Source organism: Punica granatum, chromosome 8, assembly GCF_007655135.1.
Source record: "Punica granatum isolate Tunisia-2019 chromosome 8, ASM765513v2, whole genome shotgun sequence".
In the NCBI taxonomy this organism is placed as follows: Eukaryota; Viridiplantae; Streptophyta; class Magnoliopsida; order Myrtales; family Lythraceae; genus Punica; species Punica granatum.
In genome coordinates, this window is record NC_045134.1 from 15,390,777 (window position 1) to 15,408,842 (window position 18,066).

General features: G+C 51.6%; 1 protein-coding gene across 1 annotated transcript in view; it reads left to right on the plus strand.

Moving 5' to 3' along the window:
- The first annotated feature begins 4,039 nt into the window (after positions 1-4,039).
- Positions 4,040-18,066, plus strand: part of LOC116188773 (extensin-like) — an 89,416-nt gene continuing 75,389 nt past the window's right edge. Inside the window, exon 1 of the mRNA XM_031518246.1 lies at positions 4,040-4,319. Coding sequence (XP_031374106.1) covers positions 4,040-4,319 — 280 coding nt within the window. The remainder of the gene's footprint in view (positions 4,320-18,066) is intronic.

Consider the following 18,066-nt stretch of genomic DNA (forward strand, 5'->3'; position numbering starts at 1 on the left):
AACTGATTCCTTGACTCACAAGCCTACTCATCTTTCGGATTCTTGGCCCAACTCAATCGATTCATCGATTTTACGGTGTCAAAACGGGCGAGTCAAGTGCGACCCTAAATCACACGGTAAATAAACAAAATGGCAAGCCTAGCAAGCTAGAGTACCGAAAGGGCGTGCGGGATATAGGCCCGCACGTAATAGAATCCCCGAATTTGGAATTTTTGGTTCCGTATGACCATTGCCTTAGCATTTAGGAATACCCCGTACCCCTAGACCCGGGTAACTTGCCGGCCCTCGACCTTCGGGTCGTAAAATGGCAAGTGACGACTCCTTCTCACGTGCGTCCGTCGCGCATCCCTGGGAAGGTGGACACTCCCAGGCCACGTTTGCTTAGGCGCGCGCATGCGTGCCCCGACGAGATTAAATTCGGGTGCGCACAGCTTGGCGACTCCGCTGGGGACCTTAGAGGGTTCGGGCTCGTTCCCGCTTGTTTGTTTGCTTGACTATTTACCGCTTTCCGCATTTCCCGCTTATCTATTTTACGCACTTTTATTTCCCGCACATGCATTGCACATCATACTAGTTCCTTAAGTACCTTGTCCGACATCCCACGGGCACCAATATAGGAAGCTAGGTTAGTCAGAGGTTCCGAGTAAGGGAACGGATCGAGTCGGCTATGCCACCGAACCGGCCCCCAAAGATCCTCGCCCGATTTCAAGGAATTCACACCCTTGAGTCGGGGGCCCCCATCCCTAGTTAGCGGTTCTCCCAGTAGCACCGAAAACCATGCATACACAGGGACCATCATGCTGGACCAATTTTTACCTCCACGCCGTCAACCGACCCAAAGTCGAGTCCTTGAGTCGGCCCGTAGTTTTTTTTTAGGACGGGCATTTTGTTGTTATTGTAAGAAAGAGCGATGTACACTGTAAAGAACTCAACTATAGTTTATCTTTTCGCACTGCATACATTTTTTCGAAAAAAACCTAGGACATTACATTGATTTGATCCTAAAAATGTTAAGCCGGCATCTCCTCCATCTAGGTAAGGATGGACCGCCCGGCTCCCGGTCTTAGGCTTGAAGCAATCACACCGCCAAGGCAAGACATCATGCGCATCTGGAGGACTCTCCGACCGGTGGACCACGCATTCATCCAGGACATCATCGGCGACGTGGTCATGCTCACCGAGACTCCGGTAGATTGGATCTTCTTGAGGACTGCCACCGAATTTTGGGACCCCGAGCACGCAGTATTCAACTTCCAGGGTACAGAGTTAGCTCCTACGATCGAGGAGTACACGGCACTCCTCCAGAGGCCCACACCCACGACCCAAGGCATATTCAGACCCAACCCGTTCACAACCGTCCAGGGTCAGCTCTCCGCTCTTCTCCGCATACCCGCTCAAGATATCCTCGAGGAGCTTCATCAAAGGTGGGATCAAGGCATCCGGATTGCATGGCTCTCCGATTGGACGCTCATCCGCGCAATGACGCCTACCACGGCTTCCTATCAGCGCGATGCTTGCCATGGATTCCTGCTCTTGGTCTTTGGCACCCTCCTGTTCCCGTACTCGCCGAACCTCATCGACGGGGCTATAGCCCAAGTCGTCCTCCAAGCGGTGGGAGGCCATAGTTATGTGGAGGCTCTATTAGCCGAGACCGTTCGGTCTCTTGACTATGTTAGGGAGGTTCGGCGCTGAAGTATGAGAGGATCCCCGCACTTGCTACAGATTTGGCTTCTAGCTCACATCCGCCCGTTCTGCTCGTCACATCCGTTCTCCTACATCGCCGACGAGCGCTCGCTGATCGAACGTTTGGCGCCGGTCATCCCACCTCCCGAGTACAGCTTCTCGGAATGGAGGCGCTTTTGGCGCGAGCTGACACCCTCACGGTTCCTATGGGTCGCCCGATGGAATCCCGGCGGCCCCATGATCACGGGATGTCCTGGAATCGTGGGAGTTCCCCTCCTCAGCCATTTGGGGAGCACCCTCATATTTCCCGGCCGAGTAATCAGACAACTCGGCGGCCTACAGGACATTCCTGTCGAGGCGGACCGCCTACCTTTCCGCATCCAATGGGCCGACTCCACGTCTACAGCCCCCGATAGATTCCTACAGATTCGGGAGATCCGCCGTCAGCGGGATGCTAGCACCATACAGCGCCTGTATTTCCCCAAACACCCCACCGACGAGGAGCGAGCATTTTCTGCCACCTCAGCATACGTGGCCCGGTTCTACCCGCAAGGATCGACACCACCACAACGGCCTCAGGTCTCCCCAACTCCCCATGCTACATCCACCCTCGCCCCTGAAGCCGAGAGTTCTATCCAAGCGGCCATGCACGCAGAGCTACGGGCCGTTAGGGAGGAACGGGATAGGCTCCGTTGCGAGCTTGTTGACTCCCGCGCAGAGGTCACGGACTACAGGGAGGTTCAGACACAGCTGACTCGAGCACGCGCCCGGGTCGCACACTTAGATCGGGAGATGGCCCGCTTGAGTGCGGAGTTGGATCGAGTGCACAAGAGGGCACGCAACCTCGCCCATCCTTAGGATTAGTAGGCGCACTCATTTTTGCCCTCGCTCGGACCCACGCCGCTTTCGAGCGACCACCGAGCGCAAAGGGATGTCGGCTTTACGTTTATGTTCCTTTCCTTTCTTCCGAATGTTCTATTTTGTAAAACCATGGAACTTGGAGCCAATCAATGTAATGACATTAGTGTTTTGAAAGCTCATGCATCTCATACATTTTGTCATTTTACTTAATTCCGCACTTATCATTTGAGATATTGGTGTCTGTCCTTACACATTCTTGGAATCTAGGTGATTACCACTGGCGTCACACCGCTACCCGCCTCGTCAACGTCTCAGGATGGCGGAAGGAGATCACGTCGATATTTCCGAAGAAGTCAACCCTTCGGTCCCGACCCTCACTCAACCACCGCAGACACACGCTCTGCCACCTCTTACTCCTGCAGGCATACTCCCGACGTATTCAGGCACCCTTCCAACGCATCTCCCGCCCCCGACGTCTTCAGGGGCGCTTCTACCGCCGGTCTCATTAACTTCCGCCGCTACTGACGACCGAGCCCGCATTACGGCACTCGAGGGCACAGTCAACCAGATGGCCGCCAATATGGCAGAACTGCTCGCCCTACTCAGAGGGCAGAATCGTGCCTCCTCAAGCTCCACGCCTCCACCGGGGCAGGGACCGACAGCCGACCCAGCACCCGGGATTCCACCGACCCAAGCCCCGGAAAATATGGATGCGCCGACCCCGCCAACGCTGCATACGTCGGTGGCTCAACCTCTCACCAACCCATATCCATCACCACCGGCCCCCACGGCCGTCCCTCTTCCACCAGCGGCATTCCTCACCTCAGATCAGGTCCTATCCGCACCACCACCCGTTTCCATGCCAGCCCCGGCTATGGCCTACACAATACCTCCGCCGACGGTTTTCCCGACGTCCAACGCGCCCGCTCCAACTCACTTTCAAGCCACGGAGCTCTCTCCCTTTCCGTCTCTACAGCCTCACACCAGCCTCTCCTACCAGGCACCGCCCCCCATAAACACCACCTTCCACGAACCGGGCACACAGACCCATGCGGCCCAATTCGCCTCACCGACGTACTTCTTCCCCGAGGTCGACGCCGAACAGGAGCGTAGGTTGAAGCGAATGGAGGAAACGATACGGGCCCTGCAAGCGAACGATGTTCGTCCCGACGCCCGCTATGGCGACTGTAGCCTATTCCCGGGCATGCGCCTACCCCCGAAATTCAAGATTCCAGAGTTCAAGACCTATGAAGGCACAACGGATCCACGCCACTACCTCCGCCATTACCGAGGGAAGATGCTGCAGTATTGGGAATACGAGGAATTTGCCATCCACTCCTTCCAGGATAGCCTGTCAGAATCGGCCCTCGATTGGTTCATGTCGCTGAAGGCCGAAGACATCCCGACGTGGGAGGACCTCTCTCGGAAGTTCATCGACCAGTACCGGTATTGCGCAGAAACGCCTCCCACCCTTTTGGAGCTAAGCACGAAAGAAATGGCGCGGGGCCAAAAGTTTGAGGAGTATGTTACCAAGTGGCGGACTCAAGCAGCAAAGCACATCCCTCCGATCAGCGAGGCGCGACAGATCCAACTGTTCCACTCCACACTAAGAGGAGTGTATTATTCGAATTTGTTGGCCCACACTTCCTCATTCTCCAGTCTGATCGACACTGGGAAGAAGCTTGACATGGGCATCAAGCTTGGGAAGATAGAAGGACCGACCAGAAAGGAGGAGCAGTCATCAAAGAATGCCGCTACTGCGCCATCACCAACGGGTAACAAAAAGGGCAGAGACGCGTCCGTTAATGCCGTCAACCTTGGACACCAAATGCCATGCCGTACCAGCAGCAATACCCGGCTCTGCCGATTAATTACTCGGCACCACCGGCTTACCCTCCGACACGGGCCCCGCAACCACACGGTCACAATTACACGTCTACCCCTCATTGGGCATCTCCAAATGGGCCCCTAGCTTTAGGAGCTCCACCAACGGCTCAACAAGCCCCAAACTTGCAACCCCGACAAGGAGGGCGGGCTAGGCCGCGTCCGCAATACCCGCCTTTACTGGTTCCCCAGTCACAAGTCTATCGCCAACTTCTGGCAGCTAAGGAAATTAAACCCGTGGCCCCTCATCCTCGGTTCAATCCCGCGAATCAGGATCAGAATCTCCGTTGTGAATACCATATGGGCGCTCCGGGGCACACTACGGACGAATGTTACACCCTCCGGGGCAAATTACAGGAGATGATTGAGAAGAACCGACTCTCTTTCAATGAAGTCAAGCCACCGAATGTCCAGGCTAACCCTCTCCCCGACCATGGATCAAGCTCTGACGCGGCTATCGATCTGATCGGTGTTTACCCTAGGGGCAAGGACAACGCCGAAGAGGAAGGGTTGATTTCCCCATGAGACTACCTACGAAAAACGTTCCCTGCGCGCGGTCGAAACTATGAGCCGCACGGCGGGACAGGGACTTTTGTTGTAACTCGAATGCCGATCTTAATGAAAATACCTTCGCATGTTTTGAAATCGTCGCACCTGTATATTCTTTCTCCTCATTTATTTCAAGCACTTTCGCCCGCTGAAAATAATTATTTTCATTGCTAGGTTCCATTCAAATGCAACCAACCGACACAGTGACTTGTGTATTCCGAGCTGCGCTTTTGAGACGCCGACCCCACCCACCGCAGTGGATACTAACCAACAGACGGAGAACCATGCGCCTTGCAAAAACATACTCCTCCTTAAACTCGCTTTTTTACATTTATCTTAATACATTCCCAAGCGGACTCCGGACAAGAAAGGGGCATTAGGACAGTTCTCAGGACGCCCTATTGGTTTTGTCGGAATTGTTCGATTCGTCTGTCCTCATGGGATCCGGCTTCTCGAGCCTTCCCTAGGACGGCTGTACATGCCAACCAGCAATTGGGGAAAGTACGCCTATACGGCTCACGATCACAGTCTGACCACTCCAGGGTGGTAATGATTGTGCGCACCCGAATTTAATCTCGTCGGGGCACGCATGCGCGCGCCTAAGCAAACGCGGCTTGGGAGTGTCCACCTTCCCGAGGACGCGCGACGGACGCAAGTGAGAAGGAGTCGCCACTTGCCATTTTACGACCCGAAGGTCGAGGGCCGGCAAGTTACCCGGGTCTAGGGGTACGGGGTACACCTAAATGCTAAGGCAATGGTCGTACGGAACTGAAAATTCTGAATTCGGGGGTTCTATTACGTGCGGGCCTATATCCCGCACGCCCTTTCGGTACTCTAGCTTGCTAGGCTTGCCATTTTGTTTATTCACCGCGTGATTTAGGGTCGCACTTGAATAGCCCGTTTTGACACCGTAAAATCGATGAATCGATTGAGTTGGGCCAAGAATCCGAAAGATGAGTAGGCTTGTGAGTCAAGGAATCGGTTCGCTATCTTAGCGTTACAGTTCTTCGAACCGTGACGGTCGATTCCCTGCGCGAACCAAGACCATGATTATTCGAGCCTACTCATCCCTTGGTGACGATAGACCGACTTAACCGATTCGACACTCGGACCTCTTGCTCACCGATCGGGGATCCTTACAAGTATATGAATAAATGTACAAATAAGATCCTCGCAACGTACACTCGAATAATTACAGAATACAACCGAATGAAATAAATGGATCCCGATCGGTTTGCATTGGGCCAATATTCCACTCCGGCTCGCCGTGTGTTTTGAATAACCGATAAACAAATTAAGGCAACGCGGGCTCAAAGAGCCGGGGGTCGGGTCCAATCGAACCGACGGTTTGCAGGAGAACCGATTAGTTCCCACTGTAACCGTTGGACCGATCGAGCTCCCGGGTGATATCTAAACGCGTTTCACACATCCAATCCAAATTGCCTTCCACATAGGCAATATTTGGAGTGCGATGGTGACTCGAGGCTAGATCCCATTCCGCACTCGGGTTGCACGCGCTTGGTGAATGAAGAGGCGTTGGACCTCGTGTTCGGTGACTTAGGGGCGTTGGACCCCGTGCAACACGTGACCTATGGGTTCAGGCCCGAACCGCAATAAATCATCAAAAGCAAGAACAAAACAGAAGAAAACTGATGTAACTGACACGATACAGGAAGCAACTGACAACAACTGATAGGTGTCAGTGAATACAAACGAATTGTGTATTAGGCCGAATGTACGTGATTTAATCAGTTATTAGCCGGGGTTGATTAACAAACAATGTATCTATCCTAGGCAAGCATAAGTGGTGGATTGGGATGGGGTTCTAAGTCGATTACATGTGTGTGTTCGTTTTAAGACGCTTATTCAGTTAAGTGTCACTGTGGCTTCACCGAATTTAGCCCAACTCATGTCTTGACTCTAAAATGGAATCTATCATTCCGCCTATCCATTATCTAGTGTTTGATTAAGTCGAGTGTACGATTAATCCGATTGTTCGTGTTTTATATCTGAAATAAAATGCTCCCCACTGAATCTACAATAGGGAGACAGAAACACCGAAAATGGACGGAATAGGCCGTGCGAATGAGACTCATGTCCGAACGGGTAGCCCTTTTTCGTCCATAGATCGAGGTGTTTCCGACTTCCTATTGCTTAGGGTATCGGTGAATCAAAGAATGATAATTATGCCCTTGGACAATAAAATCGTGATGTTTATGTATAAATCGGAGATCGTGTCACACGAAGGGGTCTAAGAAGGACTCTCGTGCCCCGACTCGGGCCGCCTCAAATCGGGCCCGGACTCGAGTCATGGCATGTGAGTACTCCCTAGACCTCAATCCTATACGTGTCACACGACTCGGTATTTTGAAATTGTGAATTTTTAAGGGCATTCTCACCATTCCATAAGTCGTCGATGCGTTTACAAATTGGGGGTTCGATTAACTCAATTATTTAGTCCGAATGATTTGGTTAATCGAATGATTCGTCCCGCTTTCCCGTTTGTGAAATTATTCGATGATGATGGTCTAACATCATAGGCATCGGGTTCGGTGAGTGATCATCCACAATCAACGCGCCGATCACGTAACCACCATATAGCTAATGATAAGACCCGAATATTAAGACACCCAATTCCAAGGAGCGATCCGAAACGACTAGGGAGGTCGCCTTAAACCCGGGAGGAATCCGGGGACTCTCGGCCACTCCCCGAAGGTAGGGGCCGAATGGCCCTTGATTTGTCTCGGATTTTGAGAGATCTCCCGCACCGGTTCTAATCGTTTCTTGCATACACAGTACATCAACCACGATAATAACGCATGTTTTAGTAACTTCGATACCACCACAACATAATTGCATGGAATCACATGAACGTGCATGAATCGAGACATTTAAACGGAAATAACAAGACGATCTTGACTCGAATGATAACGAAGTAAATAAAACACGAGAACCGACCCGTCTCGAGACGGAAGAAAACCTCCCGGACTCGTGTGGTCCGAGGAAGCTCTCGGCCCTATTCCTCCAAGGGAGGTCGTGAGCTTCCATGGCCCACATGAGTCGGGAAGACTTCTCCGGCCCCGATTCGGGCCTTTTCCCGTCATGCTATCACGTTATCCATGCTCGACGGTAAAGGAAACACGGGAACCAACCCTCTTCCGGGAAGGAGGAGACCTATCTAGCCACGGGTGGGCCAAGGGAGCTCACGGGTCTCTCCCTAGAGACTCGGCCATGAGTCCCATGGCTCAACCCGTGGCCAAGGGGACCTCTTCCCTCCGGATCCGGGTTGTTTCCCGCCATGACATGCGAACTTGGACATCGTGTAGACACGACAAGGTCGTGCATGAAAAGATGATGGATGTACGTTGCATGAAAATGCATGAAATAGATAGATCCGAAAGAAAAATGGGAACTTGCATGCATTTCGAGTCTTTAATCTATTTTAACATTTCATGTAAACAAATATCAAGGATCCTAGCTTCTCTAAGTCGTAAAGAGATGTTACCTAGCCTCGGTGTGCGAGGAAAAGAGTCGGGGAAGTGGCCTTGAGAGTCGCAAGACTCGGTTAGGGCGAAGGGCAGCAGGCGACCCGGGTGGGCGCGGCTGCGGCAACCACGGGAAAACGGCTTGGCACGCTCGCTCCGATCACGGAACGGTGCAAGGTCGGGCTCGTTGGACTCCTAAGAGGCAGATCTAGGTGGGCACGGAAAGCTCCGAGCGTGCCGAGCCCTGAATAAGTCGGAAATGATGAGAGAAGTTTCAGTGAAAACACAGAAACCCGGTTAGTAAGAATGGGCAAAACGGAGGTCGTGCACGGTGGGTCGGCCCTCGGATCGTGACCACCTCTTCACGAGAGAGGGTGAGGGTTGTGAGGAACCCTTTAAATGTGATGGCACGACTCTCCGAGGTCGTGGCATGAAATGGCACGCCGTTAGTGTTCGGTACGCGCGGTGAGGATCTCGGGACCCGATTGCAATTTCGGCTGAAACGGGGTCTTGGGGACCTCAAATCGAAAATCCAAGTCCGGAAATGGATTTAGGGGGTAGGAAATATGTAGGCTATGAAGTTTGAGAATTTTTGGGTTAAGTCGGGTCGGGTGGTTACCGGAATACCGGGTGGTTTTCCGACGGTTTTGGCCGGTTTCGGCCTTGGCAAAGGGTGGACGGAAGTGAGGGGATGGGCTGAGGTTTGAGAGAGTTCTTGAGAGAGATTGGCTTGAGAGAGAGTGAAATTGAAGAAGTCATTAAGTCTAATGGTGCAAGGGCTTATAAAGGAATGACTAATGGCTTGATTGAGGGAATTTAATTGCGGTTAAGGGGACCCTAATGTGGCTGCCGAATTTTAAGAAGGGTTTAGGGAAGGGAAAGTGTCACATTGAGTGTAGGGGAAGCAAGAGGGGTGATGGATGTGATGGATGGATGGAGGGAGGTGATGGATGGATGGAGGGAGGTGATGGATGGGGGGAAAATTCAAAATGTGTGGTGGGAGAGCATTGGAGCCGATGGGTGAGAGGGCTTGAGCCGCGGCTTGGGTTGTCTAGTTCGAGCCGAGGGTTGAGCCGTGGCTTGGGGTTAAGCCGCGGCTTGATGGCTTGGCTTGGCTTGGCTGTGGGTCCCATCCGATTAGGAGAAAAGCCGGCAAACGCTTGAGACTTGATTGAGCTTGCATCCGACCTCCGATGTCCAATTAATTTGAAGATTTGGAATGCTTGAAAGACGAGGATTTGAATGAGCCTAATATCGCCGTGCGTTGTGTGGACGAGCGTTCGGGTGACTCGGCGCCTCGGGAGTCGGTTTTGCCCTGTTTGGACGTTCGGGGTGGAATTTAGCGCCTCTCGACCCCCGATTGTTCTTTGTGCATCCTTGCATTTGTTTTGGCGATCCTTTTGCCCCGTGAGTGATTGTTGGCTCGTCATCCTCGGTCGGGGACTGTTGGCCCGGGAAGACCTAGGGACTTTGACCGGGATTTTCTCTGTGTGCCGTGCTCTTCTCTTATTGTTCATGACCTAGTGCCCGCCTATTTGCCTCTGATTGTCGGGTGATGAATAGTGCCCCGGGCTTCGGTAGGAAATCCTCGTGTGGGAAGCCGGTGGGCCAAAATGTGGTGCTGACAATCCCGGTCACATTCAGGTCTATCCTGGTTCATGCATTCGGGTCTATCCCGGTCACATTCAGGTCTATCCTAGTTCATGCATCCGGGTTTATCCCGGTCTCATTCAGGTCTATCCTGGTTCATCTGCGTTCGGGTCCATCCCGGTATCCTTCGGGTCCATCCCGGTTCTGATTTCCAACGCAACGCCCATTATATCCAAGCAAGGCACGAGCAGCCATGGGGGGAACGGCGTCAGAGCAGTCGCTAGGCGCAAAAAGGGGATGCTTCTTATAATCTTTGGCTACATCCTCTAACTGAGCATGCAACCAAAGAGGGGCAAGCTGTCAGCACCCCATTTTGCCCCACCGGCTTCCTACACGAGAATCCCCGACCAAAGCCCGGGTTACTATTCATCACCCGACAATCAGAGGCGAACATGCGGGCACGGAGACATGAATTACAGAAGGGAAGCAGGGTCCTCCAAAAGGCTCAGAGGGCAATCAGGAGAACGAACGAACAGCGAACCCCGAAAACAACAGAGGCCGGCACTGTGGCACTATTCATCACCGGATTATCGGAGCGTCAGAAGGTATCCAATATGGGACTCTAAAAATCCCTATTGGTGCCAAAATGACCAATGGTACATCCGGGCATACTTCATAAGCACCCTGCTTAAGCCGGGGCACTCCCGAACATTCACAAACGCCTTCCTGACGAGCCCCCCGAGAGGCCCGATCCACGGACAAGTAAACGGCACCTAGAAACAGGCCTGCACACACCCAAGGACCACCGAGACCATGGACCAAGATTCAGACTGCGTTTCGGAGTTCATCTTGGTCTCCCGAGTGGATCCCAACCCGGGAAAAAGATGCCCTCTTCTATAGAAAGACGTAGCCGGAGACCATTTTAACAAATCGTCAGTGCACGAAATTTGCGCCTGTCAGCACCCCATTTTGGCTCACCATTCCAAACAATGATATTAGCAATGACCCAAGCCACGACTTGAGCAGAATACAGAAAACGGCTCGGCAGAGCAAGAAATCACTATTCATCCTCAAGTTGGCAAAATTGAGCAAATGGCCCATGGACATGACAGAAGGACTCTAGGGGTCACCAAAGGGGAACAGAGTGACCAAAGAACTCAACAATGTCCAAAACCGGCGTTTTCAGTGTATTACACGGACGGCACTATTTTCCGATAGTTCGCTCGGTCATCGGAAGATAGTGAATATTGGACTCCAAAAATCCACACCAGTGCCAAATAGATGAAAAGTGTCCCCAAAGGCATTTTGCAAATCATCTGTTCTATACAGAACAACTTTCTGTATACAGACAACTTTTCAGTGGAAGTCCAAAAATGCCGGTTTCCTGGAGAAAAGTTAATTCCAAATATCAGACGCGGCCATGCCCCATCAGCCCACAGAGTAGGAACAACGCTTCAGATTGTCTTTTGGAAGTCACACAGACACTTCAAATGACTTCCGAACGGCAAAACAAGCATACCCCTCTTCAGAAGAGTATAGCCAGAGAAGGGTCTGATGGAATTACGGCAAACGAAGTTCATACAGCATTGCTCAGAAAACTCTAGCAGACATTCACAATTGGGCAAAACAGACAGCAAAACCCTTCGCGGTTTCCCGAATAACCTCCGAAGAGCGGAAATGACCATTTTCAGTGGAAATCCATATCCGGAGGTCCTCTTTGGGGAAATTTGACTCCGAATGCTTACGTTACACAATGCTAGCCTTCTCAAGGCTCAATGTGGAGTCGTCGGAATAATTCACACAACTCATCTAGATCTCTCAAACAGTGCTTTAGAGGTCTCAGATACACTCTTCAAGTCCTTGGAGGTCTAATCTTGACAAACAGAGATTACAGTAATCTCCGGAGTGCCCAAGCAACTCAGAAGTCACCTTGAGAAAACCAGTCTCGGCCTCCTAGGACGTCTCCGGCCCCACGTTAGCATTACCGGCTTAAGGGATGATTGTTCACGTGGTTTGACAACTTATGCCAAAATGACCAACATGAGATGCAGACACGGGATATGCTGTCAGAAGCGGACAACTTCGCCCCGATCACTTGCAATGGGCAAAATCGGCTCCCGAGCCCCACACACATCCGGGACATTTCTCAATAGAAAATGACAATTCGACGTTCAATTCGAACCACGAACTTCGAATACGCGACCAATCGAGACCCGAGTCTTTTCCCGGTTTCTCCTCACAAGCCGTGGGACCCACGGGCTGCCCAAGGGCAACCGCCCTTTGCCCCAAACTTTTCGGCCTTTTCCCCTTTCCTCTCTTGCCCTCACCTAGCCCAAAATATCTTTGGTCTTCCAAGTCAACACTCAAGCCATTAACTCCACCTCCATTAATGCTTCTTGGCTCTTCCTCATCAAGATACTTGGATGACATTCATCCTCATCTCCATTAGGGCAACCGACCTTCATTAATGAGGCCCTTAATGGTGCTTTGTTTTGCTTAATTGCTCATTAGCTTCACATATATATTGCCTATTTGTGATTAAGCTAATGAATTCATGAAGCACACCTCATCTTGCTACTTTCTCCCTCTAGAAAATGCTCTCAACTCCTTAGGAACCAGCAGCAAGAAAAGAACTTCATGAAAATCAAGAATCAAGCCAAATAGCTTTGGAGTTTAGGTCGGGATCCATAGCGGGCACTATTCCGACTTATATCCAAAATTCTTCAAACTTCATAGACGACATGTTTCGAACCCAAGGATTCCATTTCTGAACCCAGTTTTTTAGTTTGGAGTCGTTTGCTTATCATTTTGGATCATTTCGGGTGAAGTTGGAGCTCTCGGGTGAACAGTGCCCGTCACCAGGCGTCACCGAGCGCAGCCAGGCGTCACCGAGCACAGCCAGCATCCGCAGCCAGGCGTCACCGAGCGCAGCCAGCATCCGCAGTCAGGCGTCACCGAGCGCAGCCAGCATCTGTCACCAGGCGTCACCCGCGCACGCCCGCGCCCGTCACCAGCGCACGCCGCGCCCATCACCCGCGCACGCGCGCCCGTCACCAGCGCACGCCGCGCCCATCACCCGCGCACGCCCGCGCCCGTCACCAGCGCACGCCGCACCCGTCATCCGCGCACGCCCGCGCCCGTCACCAGCGCACGCCCGCGCCCGTCACCAGCGCACGCCGCGCCCATCGTCACCAGGCGTCACCCGCGCACGCCCGCGCCCGTCACCAGCGCACGCCCGCGCCCGTCACCAGCGCACGCCGCGCCCATCACCCGCGCACGCCCGCGCCCATCACCCGCGCACGCCCGCGCCCGTCACCGGGCGCGGTGCGCCCATCGCCCGCGCACGCCAGCGCCCGTCACCAGCGCACGCCCGCGCCCGTCACCAGCGCACGCCGCGCCCGTCACCCGCGCACGCCCGCGCCTGTCACCGCGCACACCCGCGCCCACCACCAGCGCCTGTCCGTGCCCACTAGCTCCCGTCACCGTGCTCGACCGTGCCCGTGCACGTCCATCCTTGCACCCGAATACCCTTTTAAGGGTTCCACCGAGTCACCCGACTCTCAAACACTTCCCCGACTCTTTCCTCGTATTCCGAGGCTAGGTAAAACACTTTCGACTTAGAGGAGTTAGGACTTTTTATATTTTTGCATGGCTATGGAGTATTATGGTGTTTTCATGCATGTTTCATTCACAAGATTTAATTTTTATGCAATGTTATGTTATATTATACACGTACACTATCTTAGGACTTGCTACCATGTCGGAAAGGGGCTTGGATCATCATAAAGAAGACTATCCCGACCCTATTATGGCACATTAAGTCTCGGCCAATTCTCTAAAGGAGAGGGTTGAGATTTAAATTGCTCTTTTCGGGTTAAGATCGGTCTCCTTAGCCTATTCAAGTTAATTTCCGAGTTTGTTTATCATTATTGCATGCATGAAGCCGGTGTTATGTTATCCTTTTCCTTAATTAACACGTTTGTGAATGTTTGTATGTTTGAATGAGCTAAACAAATCGTGATAACGCCGGCTTTTGTTAAAAAATGGTGCTATTTATCACGGCCAATGTTTGAGCATGCGAGAAATAATTAAACCACGATTAGGAAATCGTTCGTGACTCGGATAGAGCCATGAGAACCTTCGGCCACCCTTCACAAGATGAAGCCGAGGGCTTCTTGGCCTTCCTTGAGTCAAGAATGAATTCCTTATCTCAAGTTTAATTTGTTGATCGGATGATGTGAAGTTTTACTTCAATGTCTTTACGATTCCCATATTAAAATATCATGTAAAGACTCTTTTAAACAAAGCATGCATGGATTCGAGTATCGATGACTCATTCGGGTCCATTTGGTTATGAGGATAGTTTCGGTTATTGGACCAAATTATTCTCGATCCTTATGGAATCGTCTTGGTCGTCGAGTCGCGAATCGTCTTCACAATTAATGCATTCGGCACAACCCTTAAGCATTAATTCCACAAACGGGTTAATCGGGACGCTCACACGATTAAACTCACTTCATACTGATAAAGTTTACCCGAATTGGACATTAACTGATAACTCGCGTCGACGAGTCGTCAAAGGATGTTGGTGCCCTTTTTAAACTTATCAATTTCAAAACCCGAAACGCGCGGTCCGACGTGGCATGGACGTCTAAAAAGGGCTTTTGTGTCTCAACTTGAGTTTTCACTTGATTCCAGGTAACTCATGTCAAGATACGGAAGATCTTTCTGGATCACTTCCGGACAGATCAACCAATTCTTTGGCTTTTTCAGGGTTCTTGCACAACCCTGGATGATCCAGGGAATCGGTCGACACCGGCTACAGGCCGAGGTGGCCCGCACTGTGATGTTTCCCCTTTTTTCTGAAAACCATTTTCAAATAAAGGGCAAAATCATCTTTTCACAACCCCGCGACATCTTTAGGGTTAGCATAATAGAAACACTACAGTACGGGATAAGAACGGGCTACCTGTTCAGGTGCAGGTTCATCTGCATAGCCTTTTCTTATCTAACTGATGAGTTTCTGCGATCCTAACATAGACTCGGGTAACTAGAACAGTTGATCCTTGTCAGAAAACCTGTGAAATGCTGATTAACCTTTCACTCGACCTAACCAAACACTAGATAATGGTTAGGAGGAATTCTAGATTCCAAATCTAGAGTCAAAACACGAGTTTGGTTAATTCAGTGGTAATTCAGTGTCACAATACAGAACAACTGTAAAAGCGATTCACACACCTGAGATTTGACTCTCTTTGTCAAGTTCTCAAAACAAAGCCGAATGCTGAAACATTGGCATATGTTTGATTGTTTAGCATATGGCATTTGCTTGCAAAAACACCCCTGGGTTAATAATCTGTTAATTCACGTAAACAAGACAATAACAAACACTTTGTCTGTTATTAACCTGTTGCTTGTTATCTTTCTGCACCTGTTTGCCATGCGGGTCGGGCCTGACCCCTAGGCCGAATAATATTAGGGTTCAACGCCCTAATCATCGAGCACAGGGTCCAACACCCTAATCAACACTCACAGGGTCCAACGCCCTATTCAGTGAGAGCGTTCATTGAATTTCAGTTCTTCGGTCTTTTCCCTAAACTCACGGTGAGTTAGAGTGGAATAATAACCGAACACGAAACGACTGGAATTCGACCCTTTTGCAATTTGTATTTATTGTTTTTGAGAGCATTGTAAGGATTCTATTTGGTGCATTTATTCTGTAAGAATTCCAGTCGGTGAGCGAACGGTCCGAGAGTCGAATTAATCGAATCGGTCTAATGCTGGCCCAGACACAAGTGAATCCAACATATCGCGGTTCTGGTTCACGCAGGGATTCAACCTCCATGGTTCGATGAACTGTAATGCAAGATTGTGAACCAATTCCCCGACATATAGATTTACTTCTCTCCCGGCTTCTCAACCGACATCGTTTGGTTCATCGAATATCCGGTGTCAAAACGTGCGAGCCGAGTGCAGCTTAATTCACGCGGTAAATAATAAAACATGCAAGCCTAGCAAACCAGAGTACCGAAAGGGCGTGCGGGATATAGGCCCGCACGTAACATGAACCCCCGAACACGGATTTTCCGGTTCCGCACAGATCAATGCCTTAACAACAAACTAGGTGTTCCATACCCCTAGACCCAGGGTAACTTATCCGCCCTCGACCTTCGGGTCGTAAAATGATAAGTGGCGACTCCTTCTCTCACGCGTGTCCGTCACGCGTCCCCGCGGGAAGGTGGACGTTCCGACCAAGCCGCGCGATCCGAAAGCGCGCGATGCGGGCCCCGACGAGAGTCCACATTCGGGTCCGTACAGCTTGGCGACTCCACTGGGGACATACTTAGTGGGTTTAGGCTCGATCCCGTTTGTTTGCTTGCATGTTCATTTACCGCTTTCTGCAATTTTCCGCTTATCTACTTTATGCACCTTTACTTTCCGCACTTGCATTGCATCATACTAGTGGATTTAGGTACCTCGCCTGAAATCCCACGGGCGCCAATTTAGGAAGCTAGGTTAGTCAGAGGTTCCGAGTAAGGGAACGGATCGAGTCGGCTCCGCCACCGAACCGGCCCCCAAAGATCCTCGCTCGATTTCAAGGAATTCACACCCTTGAGTCGGGGGCCCCCATCCCTAGTTAGCGGTTCTCCCAGTAGCACCGAAAACCATGCATACACAGGGACCATCATGCTGGACCAATTTTTACCTCCACGCCGTCAACCGACCCAAAGTCGAGTCCTTGAGTCGGCCCGTAGTTTTTTTTTAGGACGGGCATTTTGTTGTTATTGTAAGAAAGAGCGATGTACACTGTAAAGAACTCAACTATAGTTTATCTTTTCGCACTGCATACATTTTTTCGAAAAAAACCTAGGACATTACATTGATTTGATCCTAAAAATGTTAAGCCGGCATCTCCTCCATCTAGGTAAGGATGGACCGCCCGGCTCCCGGTCTTAGGCTTGAAGCAATCACACCGCCAAGGCAAGACATCATGCGCATCTGGAGGACTCTCCGACCGGTGGACCACGCATTCATCCAGGACATCATCGGCGACGTGGTCATGCTCACCGAGACTCCGGTAGATTGGATCTTCTTGAGGACTGCCACCGAATTTTGGGACCCCGAGCACGCAGTATTCAACTTCCAGGGTACAGAGTTAGCTCCTACGATCGAGGAGTACACGGCACTCCTCCAGAGGCCCACACCCACGACCCAAGGCATATTCAGACCCAACCCGTTCACAACCGTCCAGGGTCAGCTCTCCGCTCTTCTCCGCATACCCGCTCAAGATATCCTCGAGGAGCTTCATCAAAGGTGGGATCAAGGCATCCGGATTGCATGGCTCTCCGATTGGACGCTCATCCGCGCAATGACGCCTACCACGGCTTCCTATCAGCGCGATGCTTGCCATGGATTCCTGCTCTTGGTCTTTGGCACCCTCCTGTTCCCGTACTCGCCGAACCTCATCGACGGGGCTATAGCCCAAGTCGTCCTCCAAGCGGTGGGAGGCCATAGTTATGTGGAGGCTCTATTAGCCGAGACCGTTCGGTCTCTTGACTATGTTAGGGAGGTTCGGCGCTGAAGTATGAGAGGATCCCCGCACTTGCTACAGATTTGGCTTCTAGCTCACATCCGCCCGTTCTGCTCGTCACATCCGTTCTCCTACATCGCCGACGAGCGCTCGCTGATCGAACGTTTGGCGCCGGTCATCCCACCTCCCGAGTACAGCTTCTCGGAATGGAGGCGCTTTTGGCGCGAGCTGACACCCTCACGGTTCCTATGGGTCGCCCGATGGAATCCCGGCGGCCCCATGATCACGGGATGTCCTGGAATCGTGGGAGTTCCCCTCCTCAGCCATTTGGGGAGCACCCTCATATTTCCCGGCCGAGTAATCAGACAACTCGGCGGCCTACAGGACATTCCTGTCGAGGCGGACCGCCTACCTTTCCGCATCCAATGGGCCGACTCCACGTCTACAGCCCCCGATAGATTCCTACAGATTCGGGAGATCCGC